The sequence below is a fragment of the Talaromyces proteolyticus genome (assembly GCF_021365285.1).
Source record: "Talaromyces proteolyticus strain PMI_201 chromosome Unknown BGW36scaffold_2, whole genome shotgun sequence".
NCBI lineage: Eukaryota > Fungi > Ascomycota > Eurotiomycetes > Eurotiales > Trichocomaceae > Talaromyces > Talaromyces proteolyticus.
The window spans coordinates 475,273-502,492 of record NW_025764278.1 but is presented as its reverse complement, the minus strand read 5'-3'; the positions used below and the strand labels follow the sequence as shown (position 1 = coordinate 502,492).

The window sequence follows — 27,220 nt, the reverse complement described above, 5'->3', positions numbered from 1 at the left end:
CATCTAAAAACCCCACGAAGCAACGTACAAAACACTCTTAGAGGTATTAAACATATATAAAGCCTAATACAAGATTTATCATAAACCATATAGTATTGAAGGCCTGTAGTCAGCCATTAGAGAAATGTGGGAGAATGTTTAGGCTTAAATTCCAACTAAAATGTCTGGTAATAGAACTTCTAAGGGTTAAGAGCATTTGAGATTTAGAAAGTCTATGACATAATAAAGGGGGGGTGCCTCTACTTCTATGGATTTCCTATTAGTAGTATCCGGAGCTCATTTCAACCAAGCTACAACATCCCCTTTAATAGCATCCCGTATCGATTTGGCCTCTGAAGGTTCCTTGGTACCATACCCATGGCCGCCTCCCTTGAGTGTTATTAATCTGATTCTATCCGCGCCTCGATTGTTCTGGAGCTTTGTTTTGGCACTCCACACAAAAGCGTCACTACACGCCCACGGGACAACCGGGTCGTTGTCGCCATGCAGAATAACCAAGCCGCCCGGTGGAAGATATATTGTAGGGTGCTCGAGTCTCTTAAGCTGATATAGATGGTATTTGTGTGTGGATGAAGCGCTTCCATCGCGACTGAAAAGCTGTGGTATCATTCCCTCTTTGATCATATCACCAAAGATTCCATTCCGCTCCCAGGTCGTGTCGCTTGACACAACATTTCCAGTCTTTATTCTGGTTTTGCAGTAGTCAGTGAGTTTTTTTGTAGGAGAGGGTTCCTTACCATCACCTACTGGGAGAGGTTCTTGGTTTAACATTGGATATGAAGCTATCGATACGCGGATTTGGTCCGGATAGGTCAACGCAAGATAAATATTGAGAAAGCCACCAGCGGAATCTCCTGTCGTGAGAATTCGACGAAGGTCAAGCTGCACATAATGTGAAGCCAACCAGTTTGCAGTATCCTTGGAGCGTAGCCATCCCCAAAAGTCGTCTATATCTTCCAAAATTTCGACTCCGGTTGACTCTGGAAGCAAACGATGATTACCACAGACGATGACTGCGGATTGGTCTAGGGCTAGCTGAAGGACCCAAAGAGGAAACCAGGGGAAATAAAGGGAGTCTCCAAAGACCTATTTCCCTTTAGGTCTGTCATTTTTATTCTCCTGGGGTTGTGTGGGAATACGTACCAAACCACCGCCGTGGAAATAAGTAATTATAGGCCTAGGACCTGAACAGATCGACTTTGGAGTCAGAACATCAGCACGGATTCCATGACCTTTAACCGTTTTGTAGTCCATATTTAAGATCTCGAATTTGTCGAAATGCTCATCTTTGATTTTGTCAAGCTGTTGGGGCGACGTCATTGTGAGTATACGCAAAGTTGTCGAGTATAGGCTATTTCAGGAAAGAATTGCGTGAGATGGAAATAGATGGAGCTGTATGCTAGATAAAGCTTACTGCTGTGCCACTGTTGTGCTTTGTGGTCGTATTTTGTGTTGCATCGAGGGGAGGTACATTTATAGGCTTTCAAAATCGATGACTACATGTATCTAATGACTATATGACTCTATATATGCCTACTTCAGATGTCGAATTTAATGGATAACTCTATATATATTTAGTGTTAACATATACGTATGACTAAATGTCTCTTATCAGTTGACACCTACTTATACTTGATAATCAGAAATATGAGTCTATATGTGACTACTTGTATTTAATGACGATATCAATGACTATACATACAATGTTAATTTTAAATAACTGCATGCATCCATAGAGTCATTTGCCTCAACAAGAACAAAGGAGGATGCATAACCAGTCATCTGCATCCGCATCACAAAAGGTAATTCATGCCTCGCACCGTATATTATCTGCTGATGCGATTCACGCATCTAAGCAACTCCAAACATGAGTGGTGGGTGACATAGGGCCGAATTATCGACTACCTGCTGGCACGAAGATGAACGAGTGGCAAGTATTGCTCGAATTAGTTGCATGTTTGTATCTGCCTAGTCATTTTTACAGCAAACAATCGTTATTCAAGGTGCCGTTTGGCGTGTTGTAGATGGCCAATTGCAGCATGAGATGGTGGTGAGACAGCCAAACTGTCGGGGGGAACTCATGTTCATACCCCCACTGTAAGTATGGATATTCCAATCGCCATATTTACATTCATTGAATATTGCTAGGTATTAGTGTTGTTATACTGTTATTATGTGATGCTTGTTGACTGGTATTCTAATCTATTAAGTGGTGCACTAACTATCTACTATCTATTAACAATTAACTTGCAGTGCAATATGATACAACGAATAAACAACATAAGAAAATTCAACAACGCATGGAATGCAAATTAGGACTTCTCGGCTGTGGTAGGAAGTGTTGTCTCGGGGTTAGGAGTCGAAACACCTGAAGTCTGCTCCTCCTTCACCTTACGCCCATTATTTTTAGGCACACGCGCCAACCAGTACAAGAACAAGGCACCGAAAACGTTGAACACGATAAAGACCCAGAGCAGGCCAAAGTTGCGCCATGTGTCGGCGGGGTTGATGGACACTGATCCCAGGAATGTATTTGTGTCTTTCACGGAACAGAACGAGCAATTATCTGTGGCTGCGTCGTTCTGGAGATATCCGCCAACTTGGCTGATGTATGGACCCATGAACTCGCCACAAGTTTGGTTAGGTGGAGGAGTAAAGACGTGGTATTCGTTGGAAGCACACTGTACGGATGTGTCACGGACTGCGGTTGACAACATGCCGGCGATAAGATATGTGAATGGGGAAACACGGTACATGAAAATCCAAAAACCTGGCAGAGCAGTTGGACCGGCCAAAACACTGTATAAGTTGGTTAATGAGCGATACACAGAAGAATTGAACATGACTACTTACCCGCAAAAGATCAGGCAGAGGGCGAAGACCAAATTTGCGACGTTGCCTGCCGTCTCTGCAGTGTCAATACCAGCAACAACCATGTGCGCAAAAGTCGAGGTGAACATCAAAAACTGGAAAACGAGCATCCACATCAAGCCACCCCGTTCATGGACGGTGTTGGTTACTTCCGCATTTCGGTATAGGCCGATGGGGTAGTACCAGCAACAATAAAGGAGAGTTGCGCAGAGAAGGTTCCAAGGAATTTCGGCAACTACGAAGGACAAGATAAATGCCTGCCATGAGAATGCCTTGGAAGGACGCTCCCGGACTTCGTAGAGGGATCGTTGGGTGACAAAAACTGGCATGATCTGTTGGCACAGTTGACCGAAAATAGTCATTAACATAAACAAGCCGAACATCTGATTCGTAAGTCCCTGCTGAGTGTTTGGTGCATGGAAGAATGAGAAACCGATGAAAAGTGCACTCAGAACACAGAGAGCAATCTTAGCATAGATGTAGGTAGGGGTACGCCAATACTGCTCAAAGACTCGCTTTTGTACTTCGTAATATTGCGCAAGGAATGGCGCTGCAAACTCCCGGTAATCAGCCTTATTGTGTGCGGAACTATCAACTGGAATCCGAGATCTTTCAGCTTTCAATTGGTCTAATGTAGCGGACACTTCTTGGTACTCGGGAGAGTTTCTCCAGGTCTCAAACCAGTCTATCTCAGTGTGGGACCCAGGGGCTGCTCCGATGACTTCGAGCATCCACTCTGCGGGATTGGCCTCCGATGGGCAGCTGTGTGCACCGTTCTTTTCGAAATAGTCGATCATTGTACGGGAAGATTCTCCGACGGGCCCAAAATACACTGTTCGACCACCCTTAGCAAGGAAAAGGAGTCTGTCGAATCGCTGGAATAGAATGGCTGATGGCTGGTGGATGGTGCAAAGAATTGCCTGCCCGTTCTGCTTCAACTTCTCCAACAGACTGAGAATGGACCATGATGTCTGCGAATCCAAACCAGAGGTAGGTTCATCAAGGAAGAGTAGTAGTTGTGGCTTGGCTGCTAGCTCGACACCAATAGTAAGTCGTTTTCGCTGCTCGACGTTCAAACCTTCTCCTGGAACACCAACAACAGCGTCCGCGTACTGTTCCATTTCAAGGAGTTTGATAACTTCCTCAACATAATCGATCTTTTCCTTGCGAGATACATGGGCTGGCTGACGTAAGAGCGCACTGAAAACTAGGGCTTCACGGACCGTCGAAGTTTCGAGATGAAGATCTTGCTGTTGAACGTAACCGGTTTTTCGTTGGAAGGAGCTGTCACGTTGCTTGCCATCGACGAGAATTTCACCGGTGATCACACCCATGGTCACACGAGTGGCCAAAACGTCAAGAAGGGTGGTTTTACCTGCACCACTGACTCCCATGAGGGCAGTAAGGGTACCAGGCTTGATCCAGCCATCAACGTTGTCCAAAATGCGACGAGGTTCACCTTTAATCTTAATGTCATAGCAAAGGTCGCGCCACTGGAAAATTGCAGTCTGCTTTTGAATAAAGTTAGAAGCATCTGTGCGTGCTTCTTCCTTTTGCGGACCAGGTTCCTGGCTGCTGGCATCCTCAGGGTCTTCGGAGAACCCTTTCTTCATCTCCTGAGGAATATGACCGCGGCGGAAAACAAGCACCTCGCCCTTAGATTTCTTGGCTTGGATGTATTCTGTGGTGAGCAGATGGATGGCAAAGAAGAACAACATGAATGCCCAAAGAATACCGAAGTTTCTCCATCGGTGGGATGCCTCGTAATTGTAGGCAGAGGCAAGGTAGACATCGCCATCAACATAGCTTTGTCCAGGAACGCTGCCGACAGCGTTGCAGAATCCATGCTCAAGTGACCCGTAAGGTGGCGTAAGAGTAGTACATGGGAAATGGCGTCCGGAGAACTCATTGATCATGATCGACTCGAATGCGTAGGCGACAGGATCAATGTAGTTGATCCAACGCGACCAACCGAGCATGTATGTCGTCGGAATAGCAAACCCGGTGTACATTACCAGTCCCAGAATGAAGATTGCAGCCGGCACCAATGCTTGAGATAAGGTACGCGACACAGAGGCCATGGTGCGGAAGATCATACTCATTGTGAGCGTAACTATATAGCTGAATAAAACGAAAAAGAAAAAGGGACCCGGTTCGCGGCGTAAGTTGGTTAAAAAGTATATGGGGATGTTGAAAGTAAATGTGTTGATAGTTTTATATGGCATATCGCACAATGCAGAGGCAAACGCCTCGGCAGAGGCATGATATAGAGCATAGCGAGTGTGCTTTTCGACTATGGGGCGCTGCGCATACATGATGAGGATTTCCAAAGCTGAACTAAAAGCAGCCATCAAAACGGCGTAGAATAGCAAAGCACCGCGAGAGAAAAATGACTCGGCCGTTGCGGGAAGGTTGTAGAAGACAGAAGCAATGATCAACGCCATGGCGAAATTACCGATGAGGGCAGTCAATGTTAAGCTGGGGTCGGCCTTTAATCGCTTGAAGCCACGCCACAGGCAGAGCTGAATCTGCTCGACATATGAGAGAGTGTAGGGGGAATGTAGACGCTGGCGGTTGGATTGTTGCAGTTTTCTGGACTCCTTAAATTGTTCTAGGTCATGGCCTCCGACAGGATGATCTCGCTCATACTGATCAATCTCTTCCATGAGAACCTTGCGCTCATCGCTGTTCTTCCAAGCAGTTGCGAACTCATCCGGAGTGCGTGGAGCCCGATTCTCAAAGCCACGACGGATAATCCGCTCATTTGGATTGGTCATGGAAGTCAAGAAATCAGCATCCGTTTGGCGGTCAGCACACTCGAAGCCCAGGTTGATGAAATACTGCTTAGCCGACTTCGAATTACCAAAGTAAATCTGGCGTCCTTCATACAGAACAATTGCTTTGTCGAAGATGTCGTATGCTGACTGTGGAGCTTGGTAGATAGCAACGGCGGCGGTGATCTTGGAAATTTCGGCCTCGAGTCGCAGCGTCTTACAAAATTCAATGGCATTTGCACTGTCCAAACCTCGGGTGGAGTTATCCCAGCACTGCAACGGCGCACCGCTTAGGGCAGCTTCAGCAATACTGACTCGCTTCCGCTCACCACCAGAGACGCCACGAATGAAATCGTTGCCCACTTTCGTGTTGATGGTATGCCGAATTCCGAAAGTAGCCATGATCATGTCACGCATGTGGATTGCATATTCATGCACACTGACGCCTCCGGGTATATACTTCGGTGCCCTAGCCCGGGCGGCAAAGTACAATGTGTCTCCGACGGTGAGTTGGGGGAAATGCACGTCCTGTTCTGCGGTATAGATGGCCTCGCCACGGAAATGCTTATGCATGTCATTGTAGGGAATACCCTGGTAGTTGACGTGAGAGCTTGCGTCGAGGTAGAACCCATTTGTTTCTCCAGCGATTGTCTTCAAGAATGTTGAGCATCCAGAGCCGGGCGGGCCCAGCACCACTAACATCTCACCAGCATGAACCAAGCCATCAAAGTTACGCAAAATATTGATCCGTCGCTTTCCTGTACCGGCCAGCTGCCGAGCTACACCGACCGCCTGTAGACCAATAGTACCGACTGTGCTTTGGAAGTCTGCGGCAGTGCCAAACCCATAGGCGCTGAGGTCTTTGAAGCACACGCCTGCGGTTCGGCCCTTAAACCGGCTGCTATCTTCGTTTCGTAGCTTGAACATGGCACGCATCCATGCTTTGGCATTGAAGTTGTCTGAGGAAGCATCGAGCTCGGAGCCTGGCTCTGCATTGAACGGGTTTTTGTCGGTCTGGGTGCGGATGGATTGCTGTGTATATTGGCGTGCCAGGGACTTCACATCCTCTCTCTCGGCCTCCTCATCCCGCACCGCGGCAAGTTCTTCGAATGAGTGGGAGTTCGTGACACTGCCGGCCAATGTCGACTCCTCAGTTTCGGGGACAACACCGGGTCTGCCATGGCTGCTACCGGGGGATAGGGTCAATGAGCCAGAAAAGTCTCTAGGCAGCGGAGGCGAATTCGGAGCGGCTTCTTGAAATGAAGCACGCTGCGTTGGCGAACCGGGGCCTGTCGAATTGGCGCTGTGGTCGTAGTTGAAGTTGGACGCGAACATAGCTGCGCGAGACGCTCGTGAGCGGATCAAATCATGCGTCTGTTTTGATTGGGCGGAAATGTATCACAGCAGCAGGAGAGATAACACAGTGCGTGGCGTACGAACACGCAGCGAGACACGAATGTCGCAAGGGGGAATTAGGGTCGATGATAAATCGATAATAATCGAGAAAGAAAAATACCCTCCGAGCTAACTCACATACACAGTCTGTACCCCCCTCGTCCTATATAGGACAAACAAGCACAGGGAGCCCGGCAGCACAGGGAGCCGGCAGCAGAGGAATCCGCATCCGACAACTATGGAATGGTGTACGTAAGCAGGGATGGCGCGTGTGGTTGGCTCCTGCTCAGCCCTAACAGCACTAACAACACGAACAACTGGCTAGCTGGCCGGGCCGGATGGTCGATTGGTCGGTCGATTTAGTCCGTCTTACACTTTTTTCGCAGGCGCGTTCCGGTTCCGAGCATGACTCAGGACTAATCACTATGACTGCGCATTAATCTTGCATCGAATCGTTTTATTGTCTTGGCAGCCTAGTGGGGAGCGGATGTTTACCCCATGCTCGTGCAGAATGCTCTGTAACCGAGATCGATAACGCTAATATGCATAAGTTAATTGGCATTGTTTCCAGGGGCTCCTCGGATTCCGATGATGCTTGTGGGCATTCCAGTCTGTTACTGCCAGCTACGTAATATCATTTCTCGCACTGACCGTGACTGTGCACGCTGTAAAGGAACAGCGGAAAATTAAACGAACGGCAATGATCTACCGCTACTTACGCCACCATTGTCTTCGTTATACATGACACATTATTTTCACATTCTGTCTCAGGCATCAAGAAAGGCTGCACGTGACTTGCCGGAGCGGTTTTGGCTCTTCCGAGCTAACCGCCAAGACTCCAGCCCAATGAGGCAAGACGTTCAACCAATATGGTTAGATTGTCGGGCCGGATGGGCTCGCTGCCGGTGGCCCGTGCGTTGCTTGCCAGCCGGGCTGTCTTACAGTCCGTATACCGTATAGCTGTAGTACGCTTTGATCCTCCCTCGTAGTTTCAGGTGTTTCATCCATATTACGCACTCTCTGTCAACGGCCTTGATGCCTAGGCTTAGCCTTTCGGATCCTCGGAAGGGCAACGGCACATGCAGTCTTGCGTCAATAATGATTGATGATCTAGTCTAATTATGTACGTGGGACGATCAATTGATATAGGTGGTGGCTGCCTGGAACCATCAATTGATACATCCATCACCACAACATCGAAACAATAGCCACTGGCCTTTTATGGCAACGCCGTAATCCTCCCCTCAATCCCCTCCCTTTCCCCCTCTGTCAAAGTGATATCGAAGTGTTCTTTCAGGGCTTTTACACGCTCTTCCTCGGTTTCACACGATGCTAGAAGAGACGTCTTACCGCCCAAGTTCTGCTTGACATCGCCATTGACAAGCATCACCTTTCCATAAATCTCGCTACTACCCTGACGCCGCAAGAACCGGACTACCAACATGGTATAAGTCTGAAAGCTCCCGGAATGGGTACTAACCCAATGGTTAATAGGCTCAAAATCGCGGGGTAGCCACTCGTTCTCCCCGAAAGCATAAAACGAATTCCACGGACGATCGATGCAGTTGCGGTATTGATACACCCATAGTCTTTGTGGCTCGGTTAGGTAGTCAGGGATGCATTCATGCACGAGACGGACTTGTTGCGATCCGAGATTAGACGTGACTTGGCCACTGATCAGCGGCAGGGGCCTTGTTGGGCCATCACCGCCGAAACAGACATCGCACGAATAGCGACTGCCGTCCGGTAAAGTGATAATACAAACGAGATGGCACCTGTTGAGCTCAGTCAGTATTCGACATCAACTTAGATTTTTATAGGCCCAACTGGGTCGTTACCATCCTGAATAAGGGCCTTGGGGAACCCCATCTTTCCTGAAACGAATTCGCGCTCCAGTCAAGTAGGCACGAAACCCTAATGCGCGAAGAGTGTGGTAGAACAAGACGCTCGATTCCATGCAGTACCCACCGCGTCCATTACGTAGGAATTTCCGATACAGGTCCTGCACGTCGAGACTGATGTCCACCGTCTTTGTGTAGTGTAGTGACAGGTTCTCGTAAGGAAATGCAGCAATGTGATGGACGTGTAGTGCTGTCAGGAACTCGGTATCTAGTGCTGGTTTCTGATCGGTGCGGAAGCGCTGTGGGATATCGATATATTGTAGATATCGATCAATCTGATCAGCCGTTAAGCCAGATGTTTCGGTCGCCATGAGTGCCAATGGTTGAGAGTCAATGAGTTGATTTGTATATTAAAATGGAATAAAATGATGCAATGAAAAATATAAGAATTGGTATAATTTTCGACCTTTTGTTAGTCACTGAGTCACATTTTTCACTCGTGTAAATTTCTTCACTATCAATTGATGTTTTAGGCAACGTCCGACTTAGCGCAACCCGTTGTGAGTCATGTCATTGATGCAAGATAGCCACGAAGAAAAGCCCGGTATTATTATATAACCCACATCTATGTATTTATACACAATTTATTACCGAAGATGAATGAGATTGTCTATGTGCTAGTATACATGATTAGCAGCAAGTCCGTATCTAGAGAAAATCCAACCATTGACCCTAACGACCAGAACAGCCAGTCAGTGGCATTGTGGACAGATAATAGGAATATACCCATATAATTAATATATGATTTAAGTCCATCTAGATGCTAAGCTTCTCGCACTCCTCCAACGGCTTCAGACCAAAAGCCTTTGTGCCGCCCTGCCAGCTTAAGCCTACCCACTTCCTCGAGAATTCTCTCAGGTCATTCTCATATTCAGAGATAGTAGCCTTCGTAACATTTCCTGTGCCTCCAGCATCGACAATTTTTCGAGCCAGATCGGCTGCATCGCGCAGTGCAGTGTTAACACCAGCTCCTCCCGTAGGCGGCATATTATGAATCGCATCTCCCAACAGGGTAACCCTTGACACGGGCTCCCAGTCTGGCATCGACGGATCAACTGAACTCATCTTCAATGTGGAAGTTTGTGTTCGATCCTGCAGCTCAATCATTGGCTTGAGGCGTGAATGCCATCCTTTCGTCAGTAACACCGCCAAGTCGGAGGATGCCTCATTGTCGAGACGAAGAACCTCCGTGTCTGAGATCGGGAGGTGTTCTTTGCGCAGAACCATAACCCAGTAGATATAGTCATCCGGTAAGGTGATATGCTCCACAGTCTTCCCCTGCGGAAACCGGATTGCTTCCAAGACCCCTGTCTTAGGCGCATTATCACTTGAACCATCGTCATACAAAAGCGCCATTCCATGCTGCGCATCCTCAAGGAATTTCTTCTCGAACTCCTCTGAGATGGGTGTTTTCCCGTACAAAATTCTCATTCCGGTGTCGAGGAACGGATACTCTGGTAACAGCTGCTGACGAACAGGCGACTTGACCCCATCAGCACCGACCAGCAATGCACCAGTCTCCGACGAGCCGTCGGTGAAATGTACCGTAACACCACTGTCGGTGGTGGTATAGTTTGCCACAGCCTTTCCAAAATGGAGCTCATTCTCGAGCCCAGTCAGAAGCACATCGCGCATAGTTGTACGATCGACTGTATAGGGTTTCACATTCCCCAACGGCGGTGGTCCACCACCAAGGGCTCCTGCAGCGAGGGCCTCAGCTGTATGCGTACTAAGACGTGTGCCTGGTTTGGACGGTTCAAAGACAGCGGATGTCTTTTCGAAAAGACTCCATATTTCGTCACTAAGTGCATATTGAAGCGACAAGATGCCAAACTCTGATATGCGGAGACGATAGCCTTGTGCGCGAAAGCTGCGTTTCAAGTCCTTCTCAAAGATCTTGAAAGATATTGAATGCTTTTTGAGGGCCTGCGCGAGACATAAGCCGCCTAGTCCTGCGCCTGAAATGAGAACTGTGTTGTTGTTGGTTGTAGACATGGCGGATAGATGTCAGCAGGTAGAAATAGAACTTCTTGGGAGAAACAAGTGTTTTGAGTTTAGTAAACAAACGTGAAATGTGAATATCGCTTATTATGTCCACGACTATTGCAATACACATCAAGTGATGTTATTGATGGGGAGGATGAGAAGAACAGGAGACGTGCCCCGTTATATAATCTAGCGACTAGTCATATGTGGTCATTCAGTAGGCAGATATGGTGTCGGTGGCCTTTCACCGATTCACCGATTCTTCAGCTTCAAAATTGCCAACCTTTTACCACTTGGATTGCAACAATCTAAACTTGAGTGATGAAACTAAGATGTTGCATTTTGTTTGAAATGTATAGAACAGTCTAACCGAATCAGGCGAAGTATTCGGAGTCAACCAATTAGGACCCAGTATTGTGGTCGACATGTCGGGCTCAAAGGCGGCTTTACGGCCACTGTATTTTATTAAGGCCACACATGCTCCCGAGGTTTTATAGTTGCTGCCTTGGCTTCGAATTGCTATAGGATGTGTTCCTAGTGCACATTGTGCGTGGAGATTTCTAATGTTGATAATATTCACAGATATATCTATGAAGTATACACGCACCTTTTTGACTCTACTGAGAATAACTAGATCAATTTAAAGCGAACGTATGCTTTAGCATCAAGCAAAACAAAATTCTGTAAAAAGTCGCTACCGAATATTGACCACCAAGATGCTAAATGGACGAGATGACAGACCTAGTTAAAGCTATATAAGACAAATCTTTTCAATCATTCCAGGAAGGATCATAACTTCTCATGACAGTCATAGTAAGTGTATAAAGAATACACCAGGGGGATAGATTGCATCGGCTAGCCACGGTTGAAATTTGACAGCAGCCTGGCAGCAAATATGTGTATGACGCAGTGATATCGTCCCGAAATAAACAGAAGTTTGAGCAAATCTTGTCAGTCAACGCACGACTGCATTGAGCGTGTACTCCGCGTGCTATTGAAACTGCAAACTTTGAGTAGCCACATGTGGGAGATCGAGAATATAATAAACAATTTATATAAATTAATCGTAGTAAAGCTATTCAGTGGTGAGGGTGGATAATGGCTTTCCGATTCCAGTACAATTAGTGGAGCCACATAATGTTTTTTTTTTGGTGAAAGAGCAAGTCCTTATTCGTGGGTAGATATGTAATAAATTGCCTTCGAAGGCAATGGATGGCGAAGAAATAGTTCCAACCATTGGTCAAACACTGCAGCTTATTTGGTAGTTGTGGGGTGTCAAAGAAAAGTGATTTGAATGGTTATTTTAAGTTTATCGTGTTGGTGAACATAAGCCTACTCGTCTTACGGCGATTAATTGGTTTATCTCTGAAGTTGAAATTTCCCGACGACGATGCTTAAATGAAAGCCTTGCGCTACTATGAACACATACCGCGGCCATGGACCGTTGTCAGGCATACTTTCAAACCTCCAGGTATTTGATGGTGGGAAAACATTTTATAGTATTTGCCGATATTTTCGAACTCATCTATGGCGTAGTTTAGTATATTGTAAAATATCATATATCCCTGCTATGAATACCACCCACCATCATGAGTAAATATCCATGAAGGATCATATTTCTCCTGTACAAGATGCAGAAGATCAGGGTAGTACTGGATGTAAACCAGTTAATACGCTCTTTTCCACAAGAAACAGGGAGCCATGAGAAGAACTCGCCTTTTGTGCAGGCGGGTGACCTCCTCTAATTGTAATGCCTTTCTGCATCATCATTCCAATGGGGAAATCATTCGTCCCGAGAAAAAAATCTCCAATGAGAGCGACGCGACCACTTTTGCGAGTGGATTTGAGTACCGCGTGTACTGTATCACCGCTGTCTGTCTCCATTCGCATGGTTCGCATAGCTACATGCTTAGACGTATTGGTGCTCCGAAACCCACTGGCCTCAATACCACAGTCCAGTCCGTGTGGTTGCACAGAAAGTATGTAATCGGAGACGTTTGGATGCCGCGTAACGTCCACGGGGATCATACCATATACCTCCGCAATCTGAAGTCTCTGGGAATCTTTGTCGATGGCATAGACCCTACTTGCCCCACGTAATAACGCGAGACGCTGGATCGATAATCCAACCGGTCCACATCCCCATACCCCGACAATATCTCCCTCTCCCACTCCAGCCAGTTCACAGCCATGCCACGCAGCCGTAGTCACGTCAGCCAAAGCAAGCAGTTTCTTTGGCTCCGTGTCTGCAGGTACTTTTACACAGGTCAAGTCTGCGTTGGGGACACGACAGTATTCTGCCTGATCGCCTGGATAACCACCCATTACATCGGAGTAGCCAAAGGCACCAGATAATCGATGTCCGTATAGCTTTTCCATTGTCTTTGATGGATTTGTTGTATCACAGAAAGAGAATTCTTTCCGCTCGCAATATTGGCATTTGCCACAAGCGATTATGGGTAGAATGATGACGCGATCGCCGATCTGTAGGTAGTTTACATCGAAACCAACTTCCGTGACAAATCCAATGGCCTCGTGACCCATTATCATGCCTTTTCGTGTGTAGTCTTTTGGTTCCCCAGTATATAAGTGTAGGTCCGAGCCGCAGATGGTGTTATGTGTGATTTGTACAATCGCATCGGCCGGTTCGGTAATGACTGGTTTGGCGACATCTCTAATTTCGATGTTCCAAGGATCCATCCATACTGCTGCCTTCATGGTCTCAGTGGGATGAGGTTTGTATTGAGATGCGCATGCTTGCCTGTATAGCAACGGGCCACGTTAGCAGTTCTTTCGTGATAATATGATTTATGAGTTTGATGTACGGTGGAACTCCGGTTCCCATATTTTTCTTCAGTTTCGAATCAAAGTCAATTTAAATTGAAATAGTCCACGTTCCATACGCACCGTGAATAGGACGCTAAATTTATACTGAATGTGTAGTGAAATAGTAGTATGTTCAATATGGGATCGTGCTCAACGAATAATCCCTCAATTAGCCAGTAAATACCATCTTTTATGTTTCGGTACTATGTTATTTACCCATAATACTAGTTTCGATTTGACATCATCCAGAAATTATCCCTTGTAAGAAGTATTGGGGCAAAAGATGTCATTCTCGTGGCAACCGGAAGCAAGGACCGGATCCCATATTCCCGCTATCTCGCCGACGTGTAGAATATACCATGTAACACTCTACTTTGAATTGGTGCATTGAAAAAATAAGCTACGGAGAATTGTCTGTCATCATTACGGAAGTATGAATCTTATTTACTTGCGTAGTGAAACCCACATGCTAATTTTATGACAGAGAAGCACATGTTCAAACGTTATGGAGTCTACATAATTACATCAATGTTAATCAAAATCGCCTGCTAGTGGAATCCCACCGATATTGAACAAGATACATTTTAGTTTCTAAATGAATTAAAATTACTTATCAAGCCCTAGTACGTCTTTTAATCACCACTCCTACTCCGGGCAGTAGGCAAACTTGAAACAGCCTAGAGAGCATTTATAATGATAAAACAAAAGTGAAATTTTCCTGCAACTACCAATAAGATGCAAAAGAATAATATATTGTTCTCTTTACAGGAAGGCCAAGTTCGGTATACGGTAATGCGTCATGTGGGGATTAATCACAAACTGTGGTCATCCTGCCAGTCAGCCGACACCATCCAGTACATATAGTCTCTGGCATCGTTCGGAGGATATTAGTTCGTTTTTTTCTCTTTGTCGATCCAGTTTCAAGGCGATGTGACTCTATTGTTGGTGTGACGAATGTGTCGTCTTCCGATGAACGAGAAAGGATATTTGATAGGCCCAAGTAATATTACTAGGGGGCTCTAAACTAGTTCGACGGCATGGAAAGGGAATACTGAATTACTAGTAGCACGCCTAAATTTTTAGCCCTAAATGCTTATAGCTCGGACCTACAAGGGCCTTTCGTGTTTCGCATCTTGGTGCTACTACTGTACTTGGTAGCCTATTTAACTCTTTTAGGGATCGGCATGCTAAAGACGAGCCTAAATTCAACACCCGATCGATGATGCGTACTCCTTTCATACGCACAGCAACAAATCAGCGACTAGTGCGGTTCTAATGTGGCCACGCGTCAAAGCACGCGGTCACTTGTCCCCGGCACCGACGACGATGTCCAGTCATTTCAACCATTATGGAATGAGATCAGATCACCGGCACATATCATATCACACCCATACATTCTATTTTCTAATCAGAGTGGTTCATTAACCCCAAAAAACATTGGCGGGGAAATGCGGGGAAGCTGAAGAAGCTGGAAGAGGAGTGGCAGCGAGCCCGAGCGCCGGGAGATGATGTTTTGACGCCGGCCTAGCCCAGAGCGAGGCCTGCATCTGGTCATACTACTTAATTCTCGATGTGACTGTGCACGGAGGTAGGATAGTGGCTTATTCATGTCAAGAAAAGGTACCGCCGATTACTATCCGTTATTGTTATGTATGGACTCGCTCGAAATCTATCACACCCTACCCAAATTGGGTGGCTGGTGTTTATTTTCACCCTATCACCACCTTTTTCAAAGAATTTCTTGGATCATTTGAAAACCTAAATGCTACATATGCAATAATGACTCCCGCCAATACAATTTACACCCTTATTTACAGATATGGAAATGACCCGATGTCACCATGGAAGGGAATTTATGATTACTTCCCCGTGGTTCCACGAGACCGTGCATATCTACCTAGGGCAAGATTTTCCTGGAATCACATTAAACAATCTGAAAGACTAACACGAGGGCTCCACGATTTCCAATCTTTGTCTGCTGATAAAAAAGCTTGGGCAGTAGTACGAATACCACCGCCGTCCGCATTCCTAAGCGGAGAGTGGAGAATAACTGTGGTTGTCAAGGACAGCCACTCTTGTCATCACTTCCTCCTTTGTTCATCAGACCAGGCTAATTATCTATATAAATCCTCCAGAGGTCGTAGTCTTTTGGGCTGCCCGGCATCCATCGCCTTTTCTCTCAGTTCTGAATCTTGTTTTCCTTTTTTGGAAAGCAAAACTTAAGAGTCAAAATGCGCTGGGCATTTCTCGCATCAAGCATTCTGCTTGCTCATGTGAGCGCAGAGCAATTCGCCATTCCAGAAGTAGAGAAGGTCGTGAGCTCGGCGCTTCGTACGTATTCCGAATATGTACACTACGCCGGCCCGACAGAGGCTGTAGCAGCCTCAGAATCCCCAGCTGCAGTGTCACACGCAGCCGCTGATACTGATCCCTCCTACTGGTTAGCTGATGTAACTCATCAGGTATATATTGTTTTGATTAATTAGAAAAGAAATAGAGTATTGCTTGGTACTAATAAAAAGCAGGGACTTTCCCCTCATGCGGCCAGTGGGTATGTCGTGTTCCGAAACGTGAAAGATTATGGTGCTGTCGGTGAGTCATACCAGTCCATACAATAAAGTTATAGCTTGCTAACAGAATTTTAGGTGATGGTGTGACAGATGACACAGCAGCCATCAACAAGGCGATTAGCGACGGTAATCGCAACGGTCCGGCGTCCGGCGTCACAACTTCAACGACACCAGCGATTGTCTATTTTCCTGCAGGAACTTATCTCATTTCAACATCCATTATCGACTACTATTTTACCCAACTCATTGGTAACCCGAATTCTCCTGCTATTATTAAGGCTACTTCCGGTTTTACCGGTCTAGGGCTTATCGACGGGGGTACTACAACCCACTACTCGATCTTATAAATAGTTTCAACTAATTCTCTGAGTAGATCAATACCAGTCATCAGGGAATCAAGGCTGGACTTCAACCAACGTGTTCCTCCGTCAGATTCGCAACTTGGTCCTGGATCTGACCGCGATCCCCGCAAGTTCCGCTGCCACAGGAATCCACTGGCCGACAGCGCAGGCCACAAGTATTCAAAATGTTGCGATCCACATGAGCTCAGGTTCAAATGCCCAAGGACAGGGTATCTTTGTTGAGAACGGTTCGGCTGGGTTTTTGACCGACGTCACTATTACTGGTGGTTTATACGGCCTCAATGTTGGTAACCAACAGTATACCATGCGCAATGTCACCATTTCTGGGGCGATTACTGGTATCAGTCAGATCTGGAACTGGGGGTGGACTTATATCGGCCTTGAAATCTCGAGCTGCACTACCGCGATCTCAATGACCGCGGGTGGCACATCAGCCGTAGCCGTCGGATCTGTTCAGGTCATTGATAGTTCCATTAGTAACTGTAACACCTTTATCGATACAGTGTGGTCCACCAGCTCTTCTCCTGCAGGTGCAGGAAACTTGATAATTGAGAATGTGCAACTCACAAACGTACCAACAGCAGTTCAAGGGCCCTCGAGTGTTTATTTGGCTGGTGGTACAACTACAATCTCGGGTTTTGGTCAAGGGCACCAGTACACCCCAACTGGACCAGGAACGCTGCAGGGTACATTTGCCCCGGCTGCTCGACCAAATGGTCTTTTAGCAAGCGGATCAAGTAGCTACTACACCAAAAGCAAACCACAGTATGCAAGTTTGTCAACTAGTAATGTCGTCAGTATGCGGAGCTCCGGCGCCAAGGGTGACGGAACTACAGACGATACAGCTGCCATTCAGAGTGCACTCAACTCAGCTGCTTCTGCGGGCAAGGTTGCATTCTTTGACTTTGGTCTTTATGTTGTGACTGACACGATTTACATTCCACCGGGATCCAAAGTTGTTGGTGAGACGTATGCAACGATCCAAGCGAGTGGAAGCAAGTTTACCAACATTGATTCTCCCCACCCCGTGGTGCAAGTGGGCAAAAGCGGTGACACGGGAACGATTGAGTGGTCAGACATGATTGTTAGTACGCAGGGAGCTACCGCTGGTGCCGTTCTTATTGAGTACAATCTCGATGGCGATCTAGGCTCGGGTCTCTGGGACGTGCACACCCGCATTGGAGGGTACACGGGGTCAAATCTGCAAGTAGCACAATGCCCAACCTCGGCAGCAGTGTCAGCGAGCTGTGAAGCAGCATATATGTCATTGCACATTACGAGCTCAGCTAAGAATGTCTATTTCGAGAACAATTGGTTCTGGACGGCGGACCACGATGTCGATGATCCCAGCAATACCCAAATTTCTATCTATACCGGCCGTGGGGCTTTGATTGAAGGGTCGAATATCATTCTGTAAGTGATCTGAATTTTAGCATGATGCGAAATCTCCCCTATAACTAATAAAACTAAGATACGGCACGGCTGTTGAACATCACTCACTTTATCAATACCAATTCTCTGGAGCCTCCAACGTCGTTGCTGGATTCATCCAAACCGAAACACCATACTACCAACCTAGCCCGGACGCCAAGTCTGGCCCGTATGCATACAACTCAAGTATCAACGATCCTAACTACAGTACCTGCCTGTCCGGTAACTGCGATGCCGTTGGGCTGCGCGTGTCCAACAGCAACTCTATCCATATTTATGGCGCTGGACTCTACAGCTTTTTCAATAAATACAGTACTACCTGTTCGAACTCGGGGGGATCGGAAAATTGTCAAAGCGAGATTTTCCGTGTTGACGGGTCGACAACCGGCTTGAGAGTGTATACCCTCAACACGGTGGGCGTGACAAATATGATTACAGTGAACAGCAGCAGCGAGGCGCTGTACTCGGATAACATCAGTGTGTATCCGGACGGACTTGCTCTGTTCACGTATAACTAGCGTACTTTTATATATGCAAGTGTCATCCAATAACCGATACAATATGCGATTGAGATTATAGGTGGGATATTTCAAAACTGTATATAGGGTTTTACCTTCCATCCCGCCGATATTGGTGTTACGCAAAAGATTGTCATGATTCTTTCCTTTTTCCACCACCATAGTAGCATATTGTTTCCTCTTAAAGTTTAGACTACGTCCAGGCTTTGTTTTCCTCCCTTCACATGCATCTCAATGTGGATGAAGGTTCAGTTGACTCTGGAGTATTATTGGACCAGTTCGTCTCTTGTCGAACAATCTAGATGGCAGAATCAGCGCAAAAGTGGGACCGAAGGCCCCCATTTCCCCCTTCCCCACCTAATGATACAACAGTTGGCTAATTCTAGAATCTCACTGGTAGTCCCGAGGAGGCAACTCAACCGAAGAAGTAAACCCCGATTGGTACCCGATATGTGGAGCCGCCAGAAGGAAAAATCTAGAAGATGTAAAACAGGAAAAACAGCAACAAAATGCACGAGAGGAAAAGAAAATACTGAACGGCTCCATCGCCACCCATCGTCGTTAGCCAATGTACGGTGACGAGAGACTTCAGCCACCCAATCCCGACGCCGCCCGGAGATCCGCCGTTATTGAACCGGACATATGACGCCTTACCGTGGGTCGCGATGGAGCGATGGCTGCGCTACAATTAACCTTATTTGCTGGCGCTTTAAAATAGAACCACAGGCTCGCCCTCCATCCTTGTCCTGTTTTCCCGGGTTCCCATGGGTCGGGTGGCCTTGCAAGGCCTGCCATTTGATATCCATTAATGACCAAAACTCCACGGCTAATCAGTGCTATTTCCACTCATCGGGTCTAGACCGAACCGCGGATATGATCCAGGCACACTGCTTTCTGCCACTCACATGTCTGTACAAAAGAAAATATCCGAGTAGAAGCGATGGGTCTGGTTCAGGAACGAGGCACCAGGAACGTGGCCAACGAGATTCAATATGTACCTTGGAGTTGGGTTCGTGGCGTAGCGGAGGCCTTTGTTGTCCAATGGATGGGAAATTATTCAACTGGCGAGTGGGAAAAAAATGGAGAAGTGAAAAAAAAGAAAAGGCCGTCGAAATTATATAAGGAGTAATCCTCTTCCCGCTTGCCCGCGGTTTCTTTTGACTCAAACACCAGTCATTCTCTTGCTGTCCAGTCTTTCTTTCAGTCCTTCTTTGAAGACATTCATCCATCACTCTCTTTGGAGCAGAAGTCTTCCATTATCAATATCTTTAGTTTGTCTCCGTTGATCCGAGACATTAACACTCTTTCAAAATAGCAAAAATGATGTTCACCAATGCTTTCGGTCTTCTCGCCTCATTTGGCGCCTTAGCTGCTGCCCTTCCCACTGCCTTGGAACAGCGCGACACCAACTCTACCGGCGGGGGTGTCGAAATCATCAACAACATGGGCAAGAATATCTACCTTTGGTCGGTCAGCGATAGTGCAGATGCCGAAATGGTGACACTCACTTCAGGTGGAAACACTTACAGTGAACCCTGGAAAACCAACAGCAACGGAGGAGGCATCTCTATCAAGCTGTCCACTACTCCCGATCAGGCTGATGTCCTTCAATATGAGTACACCCTCTCGGCGCCGACAATCTTCTGGGACCTTTCCTGCATCAACATGGGCACTGGATCTGAATTCAGCACCGCTGGCTTTGCTGTCACTTCCAACGATAACGGCGCCTGCCCTTCTGCCACATGCAAGCCTGGAGATACTGCCTGCGCTGATGCTTATTTGTTCCCAACTGATGACCACGCTACTCATGGATGCCCGGATACCGTCCAAATGACTTTGAACTTGGGTCCATCATCTGCCGAGTAATTGTTCATTATATTCTCACTCGGACATGACTTGCCTTGTTTAAATATTTCATTCTTTTGATGAATTATGACACATACTACCTCTAACCAATGCCACGCACCACTGGGAGAAGTAGAAGGTGAAGGAAAAGGTCAAAAACCAAAACCTGCTGTTTGGATTGAACCTATGAAACTTGATGATCAATGGTATACTAGGACTTGGCGTTGCTTTGTGCACGGAGGGCGGATTTCTTTTTGGAACTTGGATTTTATAAAACGATGATCGATGAAGTGAAAATGTTACATAGATCAAAATACATTCACTAAATTTTTTTTAAATAGACCAGGCTTTGTTGAACTTGCTGGAAGCTTCAGATGTTCTATAACAGTCCTTGTACTGCATTTCTTTAGTGCCGCCAGTTTAAAAAACGAGTATTTTTCATGTTTTTAAAATACTTCTTTGTTTCAAATTATTCGATGGTAAGATATCTTATAGTGCTGGGGCTGAATTTAACTCTGTATGAAGCAAATATTTGAAGCTATAACATTTTGGTTGTAAAACATTTCATTTTGTAGATTCGAAAGTTATAATCAAGAACCAGTAATATCGTTGCTAATATCGATGCTAGTGTCGGTGTGAGTCACGACCCTGCCACTTTCAATTGGCCCGGTGACAAATACTGTGATAATTCCAAGTTCCAAGACAGCGTCCCGCTTGCGACTTATTGTTGGCCGGTATCCTACTGATTGAAGTACTTCTCTTTACTAGAGAAGTGTTATCTTCCTTCAATCTTCGCTCTCCGCTGTTAAAATGGCTACTATATATACAAATCAAACAAATCTTTGCGACCTCGGCCATCCAGTTGTGGATCTCCGCTCGGTAAACAAGCCCCTCAAGCTTCGTGTCCCTCAAGACGAAGACCTCCCAGCACTACTAGACATACTTTCAAATACTGAAAACATAAAAACTGATCTTTCGGTCGCTGCGCTTAATGCTCAAGAGCGTGAAGGTATCTGCCGCCGGTGGCTTACGCTCAATAATCCTCTAGATCATATGAATTTCATCATGATCGATACCAGGGAAAGTCCAGGAAAACCCATTGGCATAACTGGACTAGGCTGGATTGGCCCGATGGAAAATAGTAGCCAAGAAGACTTCGACGATGTGTCTATGAGAGCTGGAGCTGCTGGGGTTATGGTGAATCCCGAAGCAAGACGGAAGGGATTTGCCGCCGAGGCTCTTAAGATTGTGATTGACTACGGCTTAAAAGAATTAAACTTGGCAGAAATAAGAGTTGGCACTCCGTCTTCTAATATGGCCATGCGAGGATTAATGGAGGGTAAATTCGAGATGGAGCCTGAGGAGTGTAGGCAAGTGGATAGGTTTGGGAACGACTTGATGTGGCGAATCAACAAGGAAAGATGGTCTCTCTTCCTAGGCCATGAATAAGACTAAATATACCATATCAAATAAAATTTTGAGTTTCTCCCGAGAAAAGCTTATAACTATCCAGTCGTTAGGGGAAATCATGACATGCCTCATTTCCTAGCCCTTGCAGTTATCATTCCACAGGTACCACAGCTCCATCCCTTCGATTGAAAGCTCTCAACCAATGGAACAACTTATACTACAGAGAGCCAGCGAAAAATTATTGATCATTCTTGGCCACTCTACTTATTTGCACATAATCCGCCCTTTTTGTGCATGATCAGCGGCTCTTCTGATTCTAGACTATCTTTCATCCCCACTCCATTTCCGTCTATCAAACATTCCGAAATCCAATTGTTTATGAATAATTTGTATGAGAGACGTACAGTTCTACGAAAACAAAAAAGAAAAATAGGTTCGACCTCTCCAAAGATAATACTACTTTGAGATGCTTGTATCAACACCGTTTTCTTTACTGACATCTGATCCAACATGCGCTCTCGCTCACCATCGCTATCTATTCACTCCAAACATGAAGCACCAAATGCGACAGTTTCTCAAGAGACCATCAAGAGACCATTTTTAGTACAGCAGCATCCTACACAATCACAAAGCAGCCTACGGCTTCCTTCTGCTCTTCGAGATAGCGGTATTGAACTTCAACAGTATACTCATGGGCCAGGTAATGTCAATGACGCAGGACAGCCATGGATTAGTGGCTCGCTAGAAGTGTGGATGATTGGGTGTTTCGCAATAATGGCATTCATGGTCTCTTTAGATGCTTTGATTATGGTTACAACTCTCAAGGTTCGATGCGCCTCAAAAATATCCTGTGTCACAGTTTCAATTAACACCGAAAAGAATATTTCCCAGATTTACGACTCCAGTTATCCTCGTGACGCTACTTGGCCTATAACTGTCTATTTCCTCCTAAACATACCGATTCAAAGGGTCGCAGTGGCTGCAACAGAGATGATCAGCCGCCGATTTGTTCTTATCTCTGGAATCTCAATTTTTAGCATCGGGGTGATTCTTCTTTCGGCAGCACCCGTTCTGTTTCCTATTCTTCTCGTTGGCCGAGGGCTCCAGGGAATGGGATCCGGCGTCATGACTTCGGTTGCCCCTGCGATGTTGACGGAGATGATCCCTCCACAGAGAAGATCTCGATACAACTGCGCCATATTTTTTGCTGCTGCTCTTGGAGTCGGCCTAGGACCTGCTCTCGGAGGCGTGTTTTTGGAAGACCTGGCAATATGGCGATGGATATATTACATATCCGCCCCGTTTTGTTTTATTCTTCTGATGTCCACCCCGTTCGCGATTCGACCTGTCGGAGAGATACTTGGGCCTAAACTAAGCATTCTAAGTATTGACTGGACAGGCATATGCTTTTTGATGGCTAGTTTGACGGCGTTGGTCCTCGGTATCACTTGGGCCGGTGTTCCCGATCAGGTCACAGCTTGGCGTACGTTGTTCCCACTAGCAGCAGGTATCGTTTGTTTAGTAGGGACTGTTATGTATGAGAGGTCTGGGGCGTCGAAGCCAATTTTTTCATTTCAAGTTCTTAAGACATCGCCAGTGACGTTCGTGTGCGTTTTCATTCACAGCCTTGTGGTAAGTGATCTCATGAAGCACAACGTGACAACATCCATGTCCTTACTGACCGTTAATTCAGATGTTCATCCAAGTATTTTATGTCCCAGAATTCCTACAAGGGGTATATGAGTTATCACCCAGTTATATGGGAGCATTACTAGTGCCATTAACATCAACTTCACTTTTGGTTACTGCAATCACGGGTATCATCACAGAAAGATTTCGTGCATATCGTTGGGCAATCTGGTCCGGGTGGGCTCTGACTATAGCGTCAGCTGGTTGTATGACGATATTCAGCGCTAGCACCAGCCTGGTGATTTGTGTTATTGTGCTAATAGTCGCCGGTGTCGGTCACGGTTTGGTTATGTCAGGCAGTCATACCGCGATCCAAAGAATGGCTACGTCTGCGAATGTTCGTGACGCCTTACTACTTTCCAACTTCATCCGGACAATTGCAATATGTGTGGCAGTTTCTGCGGGTGGGACGACTTTTCAGGCGCGCTTCTACTCTCGCTTGTTTCAGTCAAATGTTCCAGGGCTACTTGCAAATCTGGGTTTTAATGAAGCATACTGGCGTCTACCAAAGATACATATTCCAAATGAGATTTGGGAGGCGCGCAAGGAGGTTTATGCTTTGACCTTCCGAGACATCATGTATACGAGTCTCGTTCTAGCTGGTCTGGGTGGATTGTTGTCGCTACTTTTGGCATGGCGGAAGAGGAGTTTATAAATCTCATGCTGTTGTAGTTTTTCTTCTACCAAGGATAAACATTATACACACAATAACTCTTTTTAATAAGCTCATCCGTTGGAGGATATCCTATTCTTCAGGATATACCATCTTTCTCGTCACACCCCCATCAACCACCATTTCCGTCCCAGTGACAAACTCAGCGTCTACAAGATACTCAACTGCTCGCAGAATATCCTCAACCCTACCCACTCGACCAGAGAAATGCCATCGGTGGTCGTCCTCGGATAGGCCATCCTCCCATTTCGTCCCATTTTCATCCGCCTCTTTACATTCGTTTGCCACATTGATCCAGCCGGGCAAAATAGCATTGACGGAAATTCTATCTGGACCAAGGCTAGATGCCATGGCATGTGTGAGACCAATAAGACCGGCTTTTGTGGCGGCATACCCTTCGGAATTGGGTTCTGATTGGTGCGCACGGGTTGACGAAATATGGACAATCGAACCACGTTGTTGAGGGGCGTTGGCCGACTTCATCAAAGCTATGCATCCCTGACTCATCAGCATTGAGCCTGTCAGGTTCGTCTGGATGCTTTTGTTCCATGTGTCGAGGCTCAGCTCCGCAAAAGGAGTATTTCCAATGGCACCAGTATAAGCGGCATTATTAATTAATACATCAAGATGGCCATTAAAGAAAATAGTAGCTTTCTCTATAGCAGACTTTATCTCCGCAGGCTGGCTAAGGTCACATATAGCTTTGTCGTATTGAGTAGAGGAGAAAATTTGAGAGAATTGCTCGTGTGTGTGCTCAAGCTCTTCTTTGTTAATGTCAACAAGGAACACGCGATGTCCTTTTTGGAGCAGTAGTCGAGATAGTCCGCGGCCAATACCACGGCCGGCACCCGTAATCAGGAAATTTTTCCCCATGTTGGTTGGCAGCCTTCATGAGGTGAGGGGTAGGAGTATGGTTTGTCGAGATTTTCTCCTCTGTACGATATGATGTCATTGATGGCGACAATGCCTATACCCTATAGAGAAGAATTCTTAGAGCTCTCTTACGATGCGTTCCTACTGAAATTTCTGTTTGTTCTTAATGTGTTTATCAAAAATAAAAACTAGACTATTAACGAAGCTGGGGAACAATGAAAATAACCCCATTTTTTATTATTGTCTTGGAACGCTTTTCTTCTCCTCCTTACAGCTTCCGGCAGCAACCGACTTGAAAACTCCGCACATACGATAATGCACGTAGTAATAAATCTCCACATTATGATCCAGCGCACTTCAGCTTGTGATCCATTGGAGCCTTGGTTCGGCCAGTCGAACAGTTGAAGTGGTTGTTTACTAAGGTTTAGTGATTCCAAAGTACGAGTCATTCTAAATTATAAGGGACGATGGTTATATGATATGTGATAGTATCCATGATGCACCTAGTGCGATACACCGACAGATTTCCATCGCAAACCCACATTGGCCAATAGCACACTGAACAACCCGACGGCGGCGGTCGGTGTTGGCTACTAGTCGATGTGTGAATATGTCAACATTTCAGGGGCCGAAATTTTGATTGGCTTAGCTTAGCGTCATTCACCCCTGTTCTTCTTTTCTCCCACCGTGCCATGCATGAGTTCTCAAGCCGCCGAGGGCCATAATCTGGCACTTGAACTATTCTAGCTAAATATTCATCAGCAAATGTGGAGCGTATCACAGAGGTAAATAATAGTAAAACATTGATAATGTTGGCTCTACGTCAAATAAGGCTAGAAACACGGGTTTTAATGTCAATGAGACTGCAGAGACCCTGATGGCCTCGTCAGAGGTCAGTTATGTAACGTAGCATACGCGTTAAGATGGAAATAAGGCCCCTGCGGCATGTACTTGATATATAAAGCTCTATTTAATCAAACACATGAAATCGGACCCCAAACACCAAAAACGCTGGCTAAGATATTAAATTGCAATATCATAGATACGATCATTGAATTACTTCGCGATGAAGCTTCTCGAGTGTTTTGCGGTCGGTCTTGCCATAAAGCAGACTGCAGCCATTGGGTTCTCGACCTATGCACAGCTCGTCGAAGGGGCAGATAACTCTGGCCAGATCGCATATTCAAAGCCAGACCGCTCCACGACATTATTTCTTTACATTCAGATTACTCCGGATGGAGCTGACCATAGTAATATAATCAGCCAGTTCAACACCTTGGCTGAAAACTATGGAAGTCAAGGAATTTCAGTGATTCCCCGAGTGCGCTACGGTTATTCAGATGGATCCATCGCAACTGAACCGGACGAGAGCATACTCATGAACGATGTCTCGACATGGGCAGGCGTCTTTTCAAATATCACCGGTACAATCGATATTCCAGTGATTCAGGCTGGATTCCTGGGACAATGGGGAGAGTGGCATGTAAGACTATGATTTAATTTCTCCACAAGAGTATGAATTGAGTTGCTAACTGGCCTAGGATGGACAATACTGTCAAGCCCACGGAACTGCCGATACAGCGGCAGACCTCAAAATCAAGAAGAGCATTGTCGACACTCTTCTAGGAAGTGGACACAAAGTTGCACTTCGATATCCTCAGGATCACCAGGCTATGTATAACGGCAGCCGCACAGTCACTCTCCACGACGATTGCATCTTTGATGGAGGTCCCAACGGCACCGATGGAGGTACATGGCCATCCGATGATCGCCAAACCTGGATTGACTATACGAAAAAGGTTTCTTCCAATAATACTTTCGGCGGAGAGGGATGTGACGATGCTGGGGATGCAACATTTGACTGGTCGGATTACGGCGCTGTGTGCGGCAGTGATGGAATTGCCGCTTACATCAACGCTTTCCAGATTGCATATCTCAATGTGAGTACTTGACTAGAAGTCGAAGTAATACGTATATCTTAGTCACTAACATGGAATAGGCTTACAACCCCAAAAAATTTCAAGCGCTATTTGAGGATTCGAGCGAGACAGACTGTGTAAATGCAATTCAAGCCGCGCTCGAGCAGTGGAGTTAAG

At 46.2% G+C, this 27,220-nt stretch overlaps 12 protein-coding genes across 12 annotated transcripts; 6 read left to right on the top strand and 6 right to left on the bottom strand.

Moving 5' to 3' along the window:
- Positions 1-276: 276 nt before the first annotated feature.
- On the bottom strand, positions 277-1,320 carry BGW36DRAFT_288148 (Alpha/Beta hydrolase protein; the record flags this gene model as incomplete). Its single annotated transcript, XM_046210555.1, has 2 exons — positions 277-1,086; positions 1,144-1,320. The coding sequence occupies 2 exons, from the start codon at positions 1,318-1,320 to the stop codon at positions 277-279; spliced, it is 987 nt and encodes a 328-aa protein (XP_046076227.1).
- A 781-nt stretch (positions 1,321-2,101) lies between these two features.
- BGW36DRAFT_312213 (putative ABC transporter) lies at positions 2,102-7,270 on the bottom strand. The gene is made up of 2 exons (XM_046212498.1): positions 2,854-7,270; positions 2,102-2,799 (listed from the first exon to the last, which is right to left on the bottom strand). Exons 1-2 carry the CDS (start codon positions 6,978-6,980, stop codon positions 2,313-2,315), a joined length of 4,614 nt encoding a protein of 1,537 aa, XP_046076226.1. The 5' UTR covers positions 6,981-7,270; the 3' UTR covers positions 2,102-2,312.
- A 747-nt stretch (positions 7,271-8,017) lies between these two features.
- Positions 8,018-9,395, bottom strand: BGW36DRAFT_368962 (uncharacterized protein). The gene is made up of 2 exons (XM_046215060.1): positions 8,879-9,395; positions 8,018-8,815 (listed from the first exon to the last, which is right to left on the bottom strand). Exons 1-2 carry the CDS (start codon positions 9,250-9,252, stop codon positions 8,260-8,262), a joined length of 930 nt encoding a protein of 309 aa, XP_046076225.1. The 5' UTR covers positions 9,253-9,395; the 3' UTR covers positions 8,018-8,259.
- A 137-nt stretch (positions 9,396-9,532) lies between these two features.
- BGW36DRAFT_368958 (uncharacterized protein) lies at positions 9,533-11,231 on the bottom strand. Its single transcript, XM_046215059.1, has one exon. The coding sequence runs from the start codon at positions 10,934-10,936 to the stop codon at positions 9,698-9,700; it is 1,239 nt and encodes a 412-aa protein (XP_046076224.1). The 5' UTR covers positions 10,937-11,231; the 3' UTR covers positions 9,533-9,697.
- Positions 11,232-12,342: 1,111 nt separating this feature from the next.
- On the bottom strand, positions 12,343-13,772 carry BGW36DRAFT_393616 (putative formaldehyde dehydrogenase; the record flags this gene model as incomplete). Its single annotated transcript, XM_046217826.1, has 3 exons — positions 12,343-12,452; positions 12,664-13,688; positions 13,753-13,772. The coding sequence occupies 3 exons, from the start codon at positions 13,770-13,772 to the stop codon at positions 12,343-12,345; spliced, it is 1,155 nt and encodes a 384-aa protein (XP_046076223.1).
- A 2,212-nt stretch (positions 13,773-15,984) lies between these two features.
- On the top strand, positions 15,985-18,634 carry BGW36DRAFT_443295 (putative exo-beta-1,3-glucanase; the record flags this gene model as incomplete). The annotated part of the gene is made up of 5 exons (XM_046221608.1): positions 15,985-16,215; positions 16,276-16,345; positions 16,399-16,641; positions 16,694-18,098; positions 18,157-18,634. 5 exons carry the CDS (start codon positions 15,985-15,987, stop codon positions 18,632-18,634), a joined length of 2,427 nt encoding a protein of 808 aa, XP_046076222.1.
- Positions 18,635-19,174: 540 nt separating this feature from the next.
- On the top strand, positions 19,175-19,855 carry BGW36DRAFT_83895 (uncharacterized protein). Its single transcript, XM_046222630.1, has one exon. The coding sequence runs from the start codon at positions 19,277-19,279 to the stop codon at positions 19,754-19,756; it is 480 nt and encodes a 159-aa protein (XP_046076221.1). The 5' UTR covers positions 19,175-19,276; the 3' UTR covers positions 19,757-19,855.
- On the top strand, positions 19,856-20,710 carry BGW36DRAFT_83896 (uncharacterized protein). Its single transcript, XM_046222631.1, has 3 exons — positions 19,856-20,100; positions 20,164-20,299; positions 20,351-20,710. The coding sequence occupies exons 1-3, from the start codon at positions 19,955-19,957 to the stop codon at positions 20,498-20,500; spliced, it is 432 nt and encodes a 143-aa protein (XP_046076220.1). The 5' UTR covers positions 19,856-19,954; the 3' UTR covers positions 20,501-20,710.
- Positions 20,711-21,289: 579 nt separating this feature from the next.
- BGW36DRAFT_354635 (uncharacterized protein) lies at positions 21,290-21,928 on the top strand (the record flags this gene model as incomplete). The annotated part of the gene is made up of 1 exon (XM_046213544.1): positions 21,290-21,928. One exon carries the CDS (start codon positions 21,290-21,292, stop codon positions 21,926-21,928), a length of 639 nt encoding a protein of 212 aa, XP_046076219.1.
- Positions 21,929-22,399: 471 nt separating this feature from the next.
- BGW36DRAFT_286855 (major facilitator superfamily domain-containing protein) lies at positions 22,400-24,233 on the top strand (the record flags this gene model as incomplete). Its single annotated transcript, XM_046210459.1, has 4 exons — positions 22,400-22,714; positions 22,769-23,521; positions 23,583-24,032; positions 24,126-24,233. 4 exons carry the CDS (start codon positions 22,400-22,402, stop codon positions 24,231-24,233), a joined length of 1,626 nt encoding a protein of 541 aa, XP_046076218.1.
- BGW36DRAFT_368955 (putative short-chain dehydrogenase) lies at positions 24,227-25,161 on the bottom strand. The gene has a single exon (XM_046215058.1). The coding sequence runs from the start codon at positions 25,122-25,124 to the stop codon at positions 24,324-24,326; it is 801 nt and encodes a 266-aa protein (XP_046076217.1). The 5' UTR covers positions 25,125-25,161; the 3' UTR covers positions 24,227-24,323.
- A 945-nt stretch (positions 25,162-26,106) lies between these two features.
- On the top strand, positions 26,107-27,219 carry BGW36DRAFT_333852 (uncharacterized protein; the record flags this gene model as incomplete). The annotated part of the gene is made up of 3 exons (XM_046212891.1): positions 26,107-26,607; positions 26,666-27,064; positions 27,124-27,219. The coding sequence occupies exons 1-3, from the start codon at positions 26,191-26,193 to the stop codon at positions 27,217-27,219; spliced, it is 912 nt and encodes a 303-aa protein (XP_046076216.1). The 5' UTR covers positions 26,107-26,190.
- Between the last annotated feature and the right edge of the window lies 1 nt (position 27,220).

What these genes read in the sequence shown, in the direction of transcription:
- BGW36DRAFT_368958 (XM_046215059.1), bottom strand. Translation starts at nt 10,936, where the DNA reads ATGTCTACAACCAACAACAACACAGTTCTCATTTCAGGCGCAGGACTA.
- BGW36DRAFT_83895 (XM_046222630.1), top strand. Translation starts at nt 19,277, where the DNA reads ATGACGCCTTACCGTGGGTCGCGATGGAGCGATGGCTGCGCTACAATT.
- BGW36DRAFT_368955 (XM_046215058.1), bottom strand. Translation starts at nt 25,124, where the DNA reads ATGGGGAAAAATTTCCTGATTACGGGTGCCGGCCGTGGTATTGGCCGC.
- BGW36DRAFT_368962 (XM_046215060.1), bottom strand. Translation starts at nt 9,252, where the DNA reads ATGGCGACCGAAACATCTGGCTTAACGGCTGATCAGATTGATCGATAT. An exon ending in CAAGGCCCTTATTCAGGATG is followed by an intron (nt 8,816 to 8,878) that starts GTAACGACCCAG and finishes TGAGCTCAACAG; the next exon opens with GTGCCATCTCGTTTGTATTA.
- BGW36DRAFT_83896 (XM_046222631.1), top strand. Translation starts at nt 19,955, where the DNA reads ATGATGTTCACCAATGCTTTCGGTCTTCTCGCCTCATTTGGCGCCTTA. An exon ending in GGCAAGAATATCTACCTTTG is followed by an intron (nt 20,101 to 20,163) that starts GTCGGTCAGCGA and finishes AAACACTTACAG; the next exon opens with TGAACCCTGGAAAACCAACA. An exon ending in GGGACCTTTCCTGCATCAAC is followed by an intron (nt 20,300 to 20,350) that starts ATGGGCACTGGA and finishes GTCACTTCCAAC; the next exon opens with GATAACGGCGCCTGCCCTTC.
- BGW36DRAFT_312213 (XM_046212498.1), bottom strand. Translation starts at nt 6,980, where the DNA reads ATGTTCGCGTCCAACTTCAACTACGACCACAGCGCCAATTCGACAGGC. An exon ending in CTCTGCCTGATCTTTTGCGG is followed by an intron (nt 2,800 to 2,853) that starts GTAAGTAGTCAT and finishes CAACTTATACAG; the next exon opens with TGTTTTGGCCGGTCCAACTG.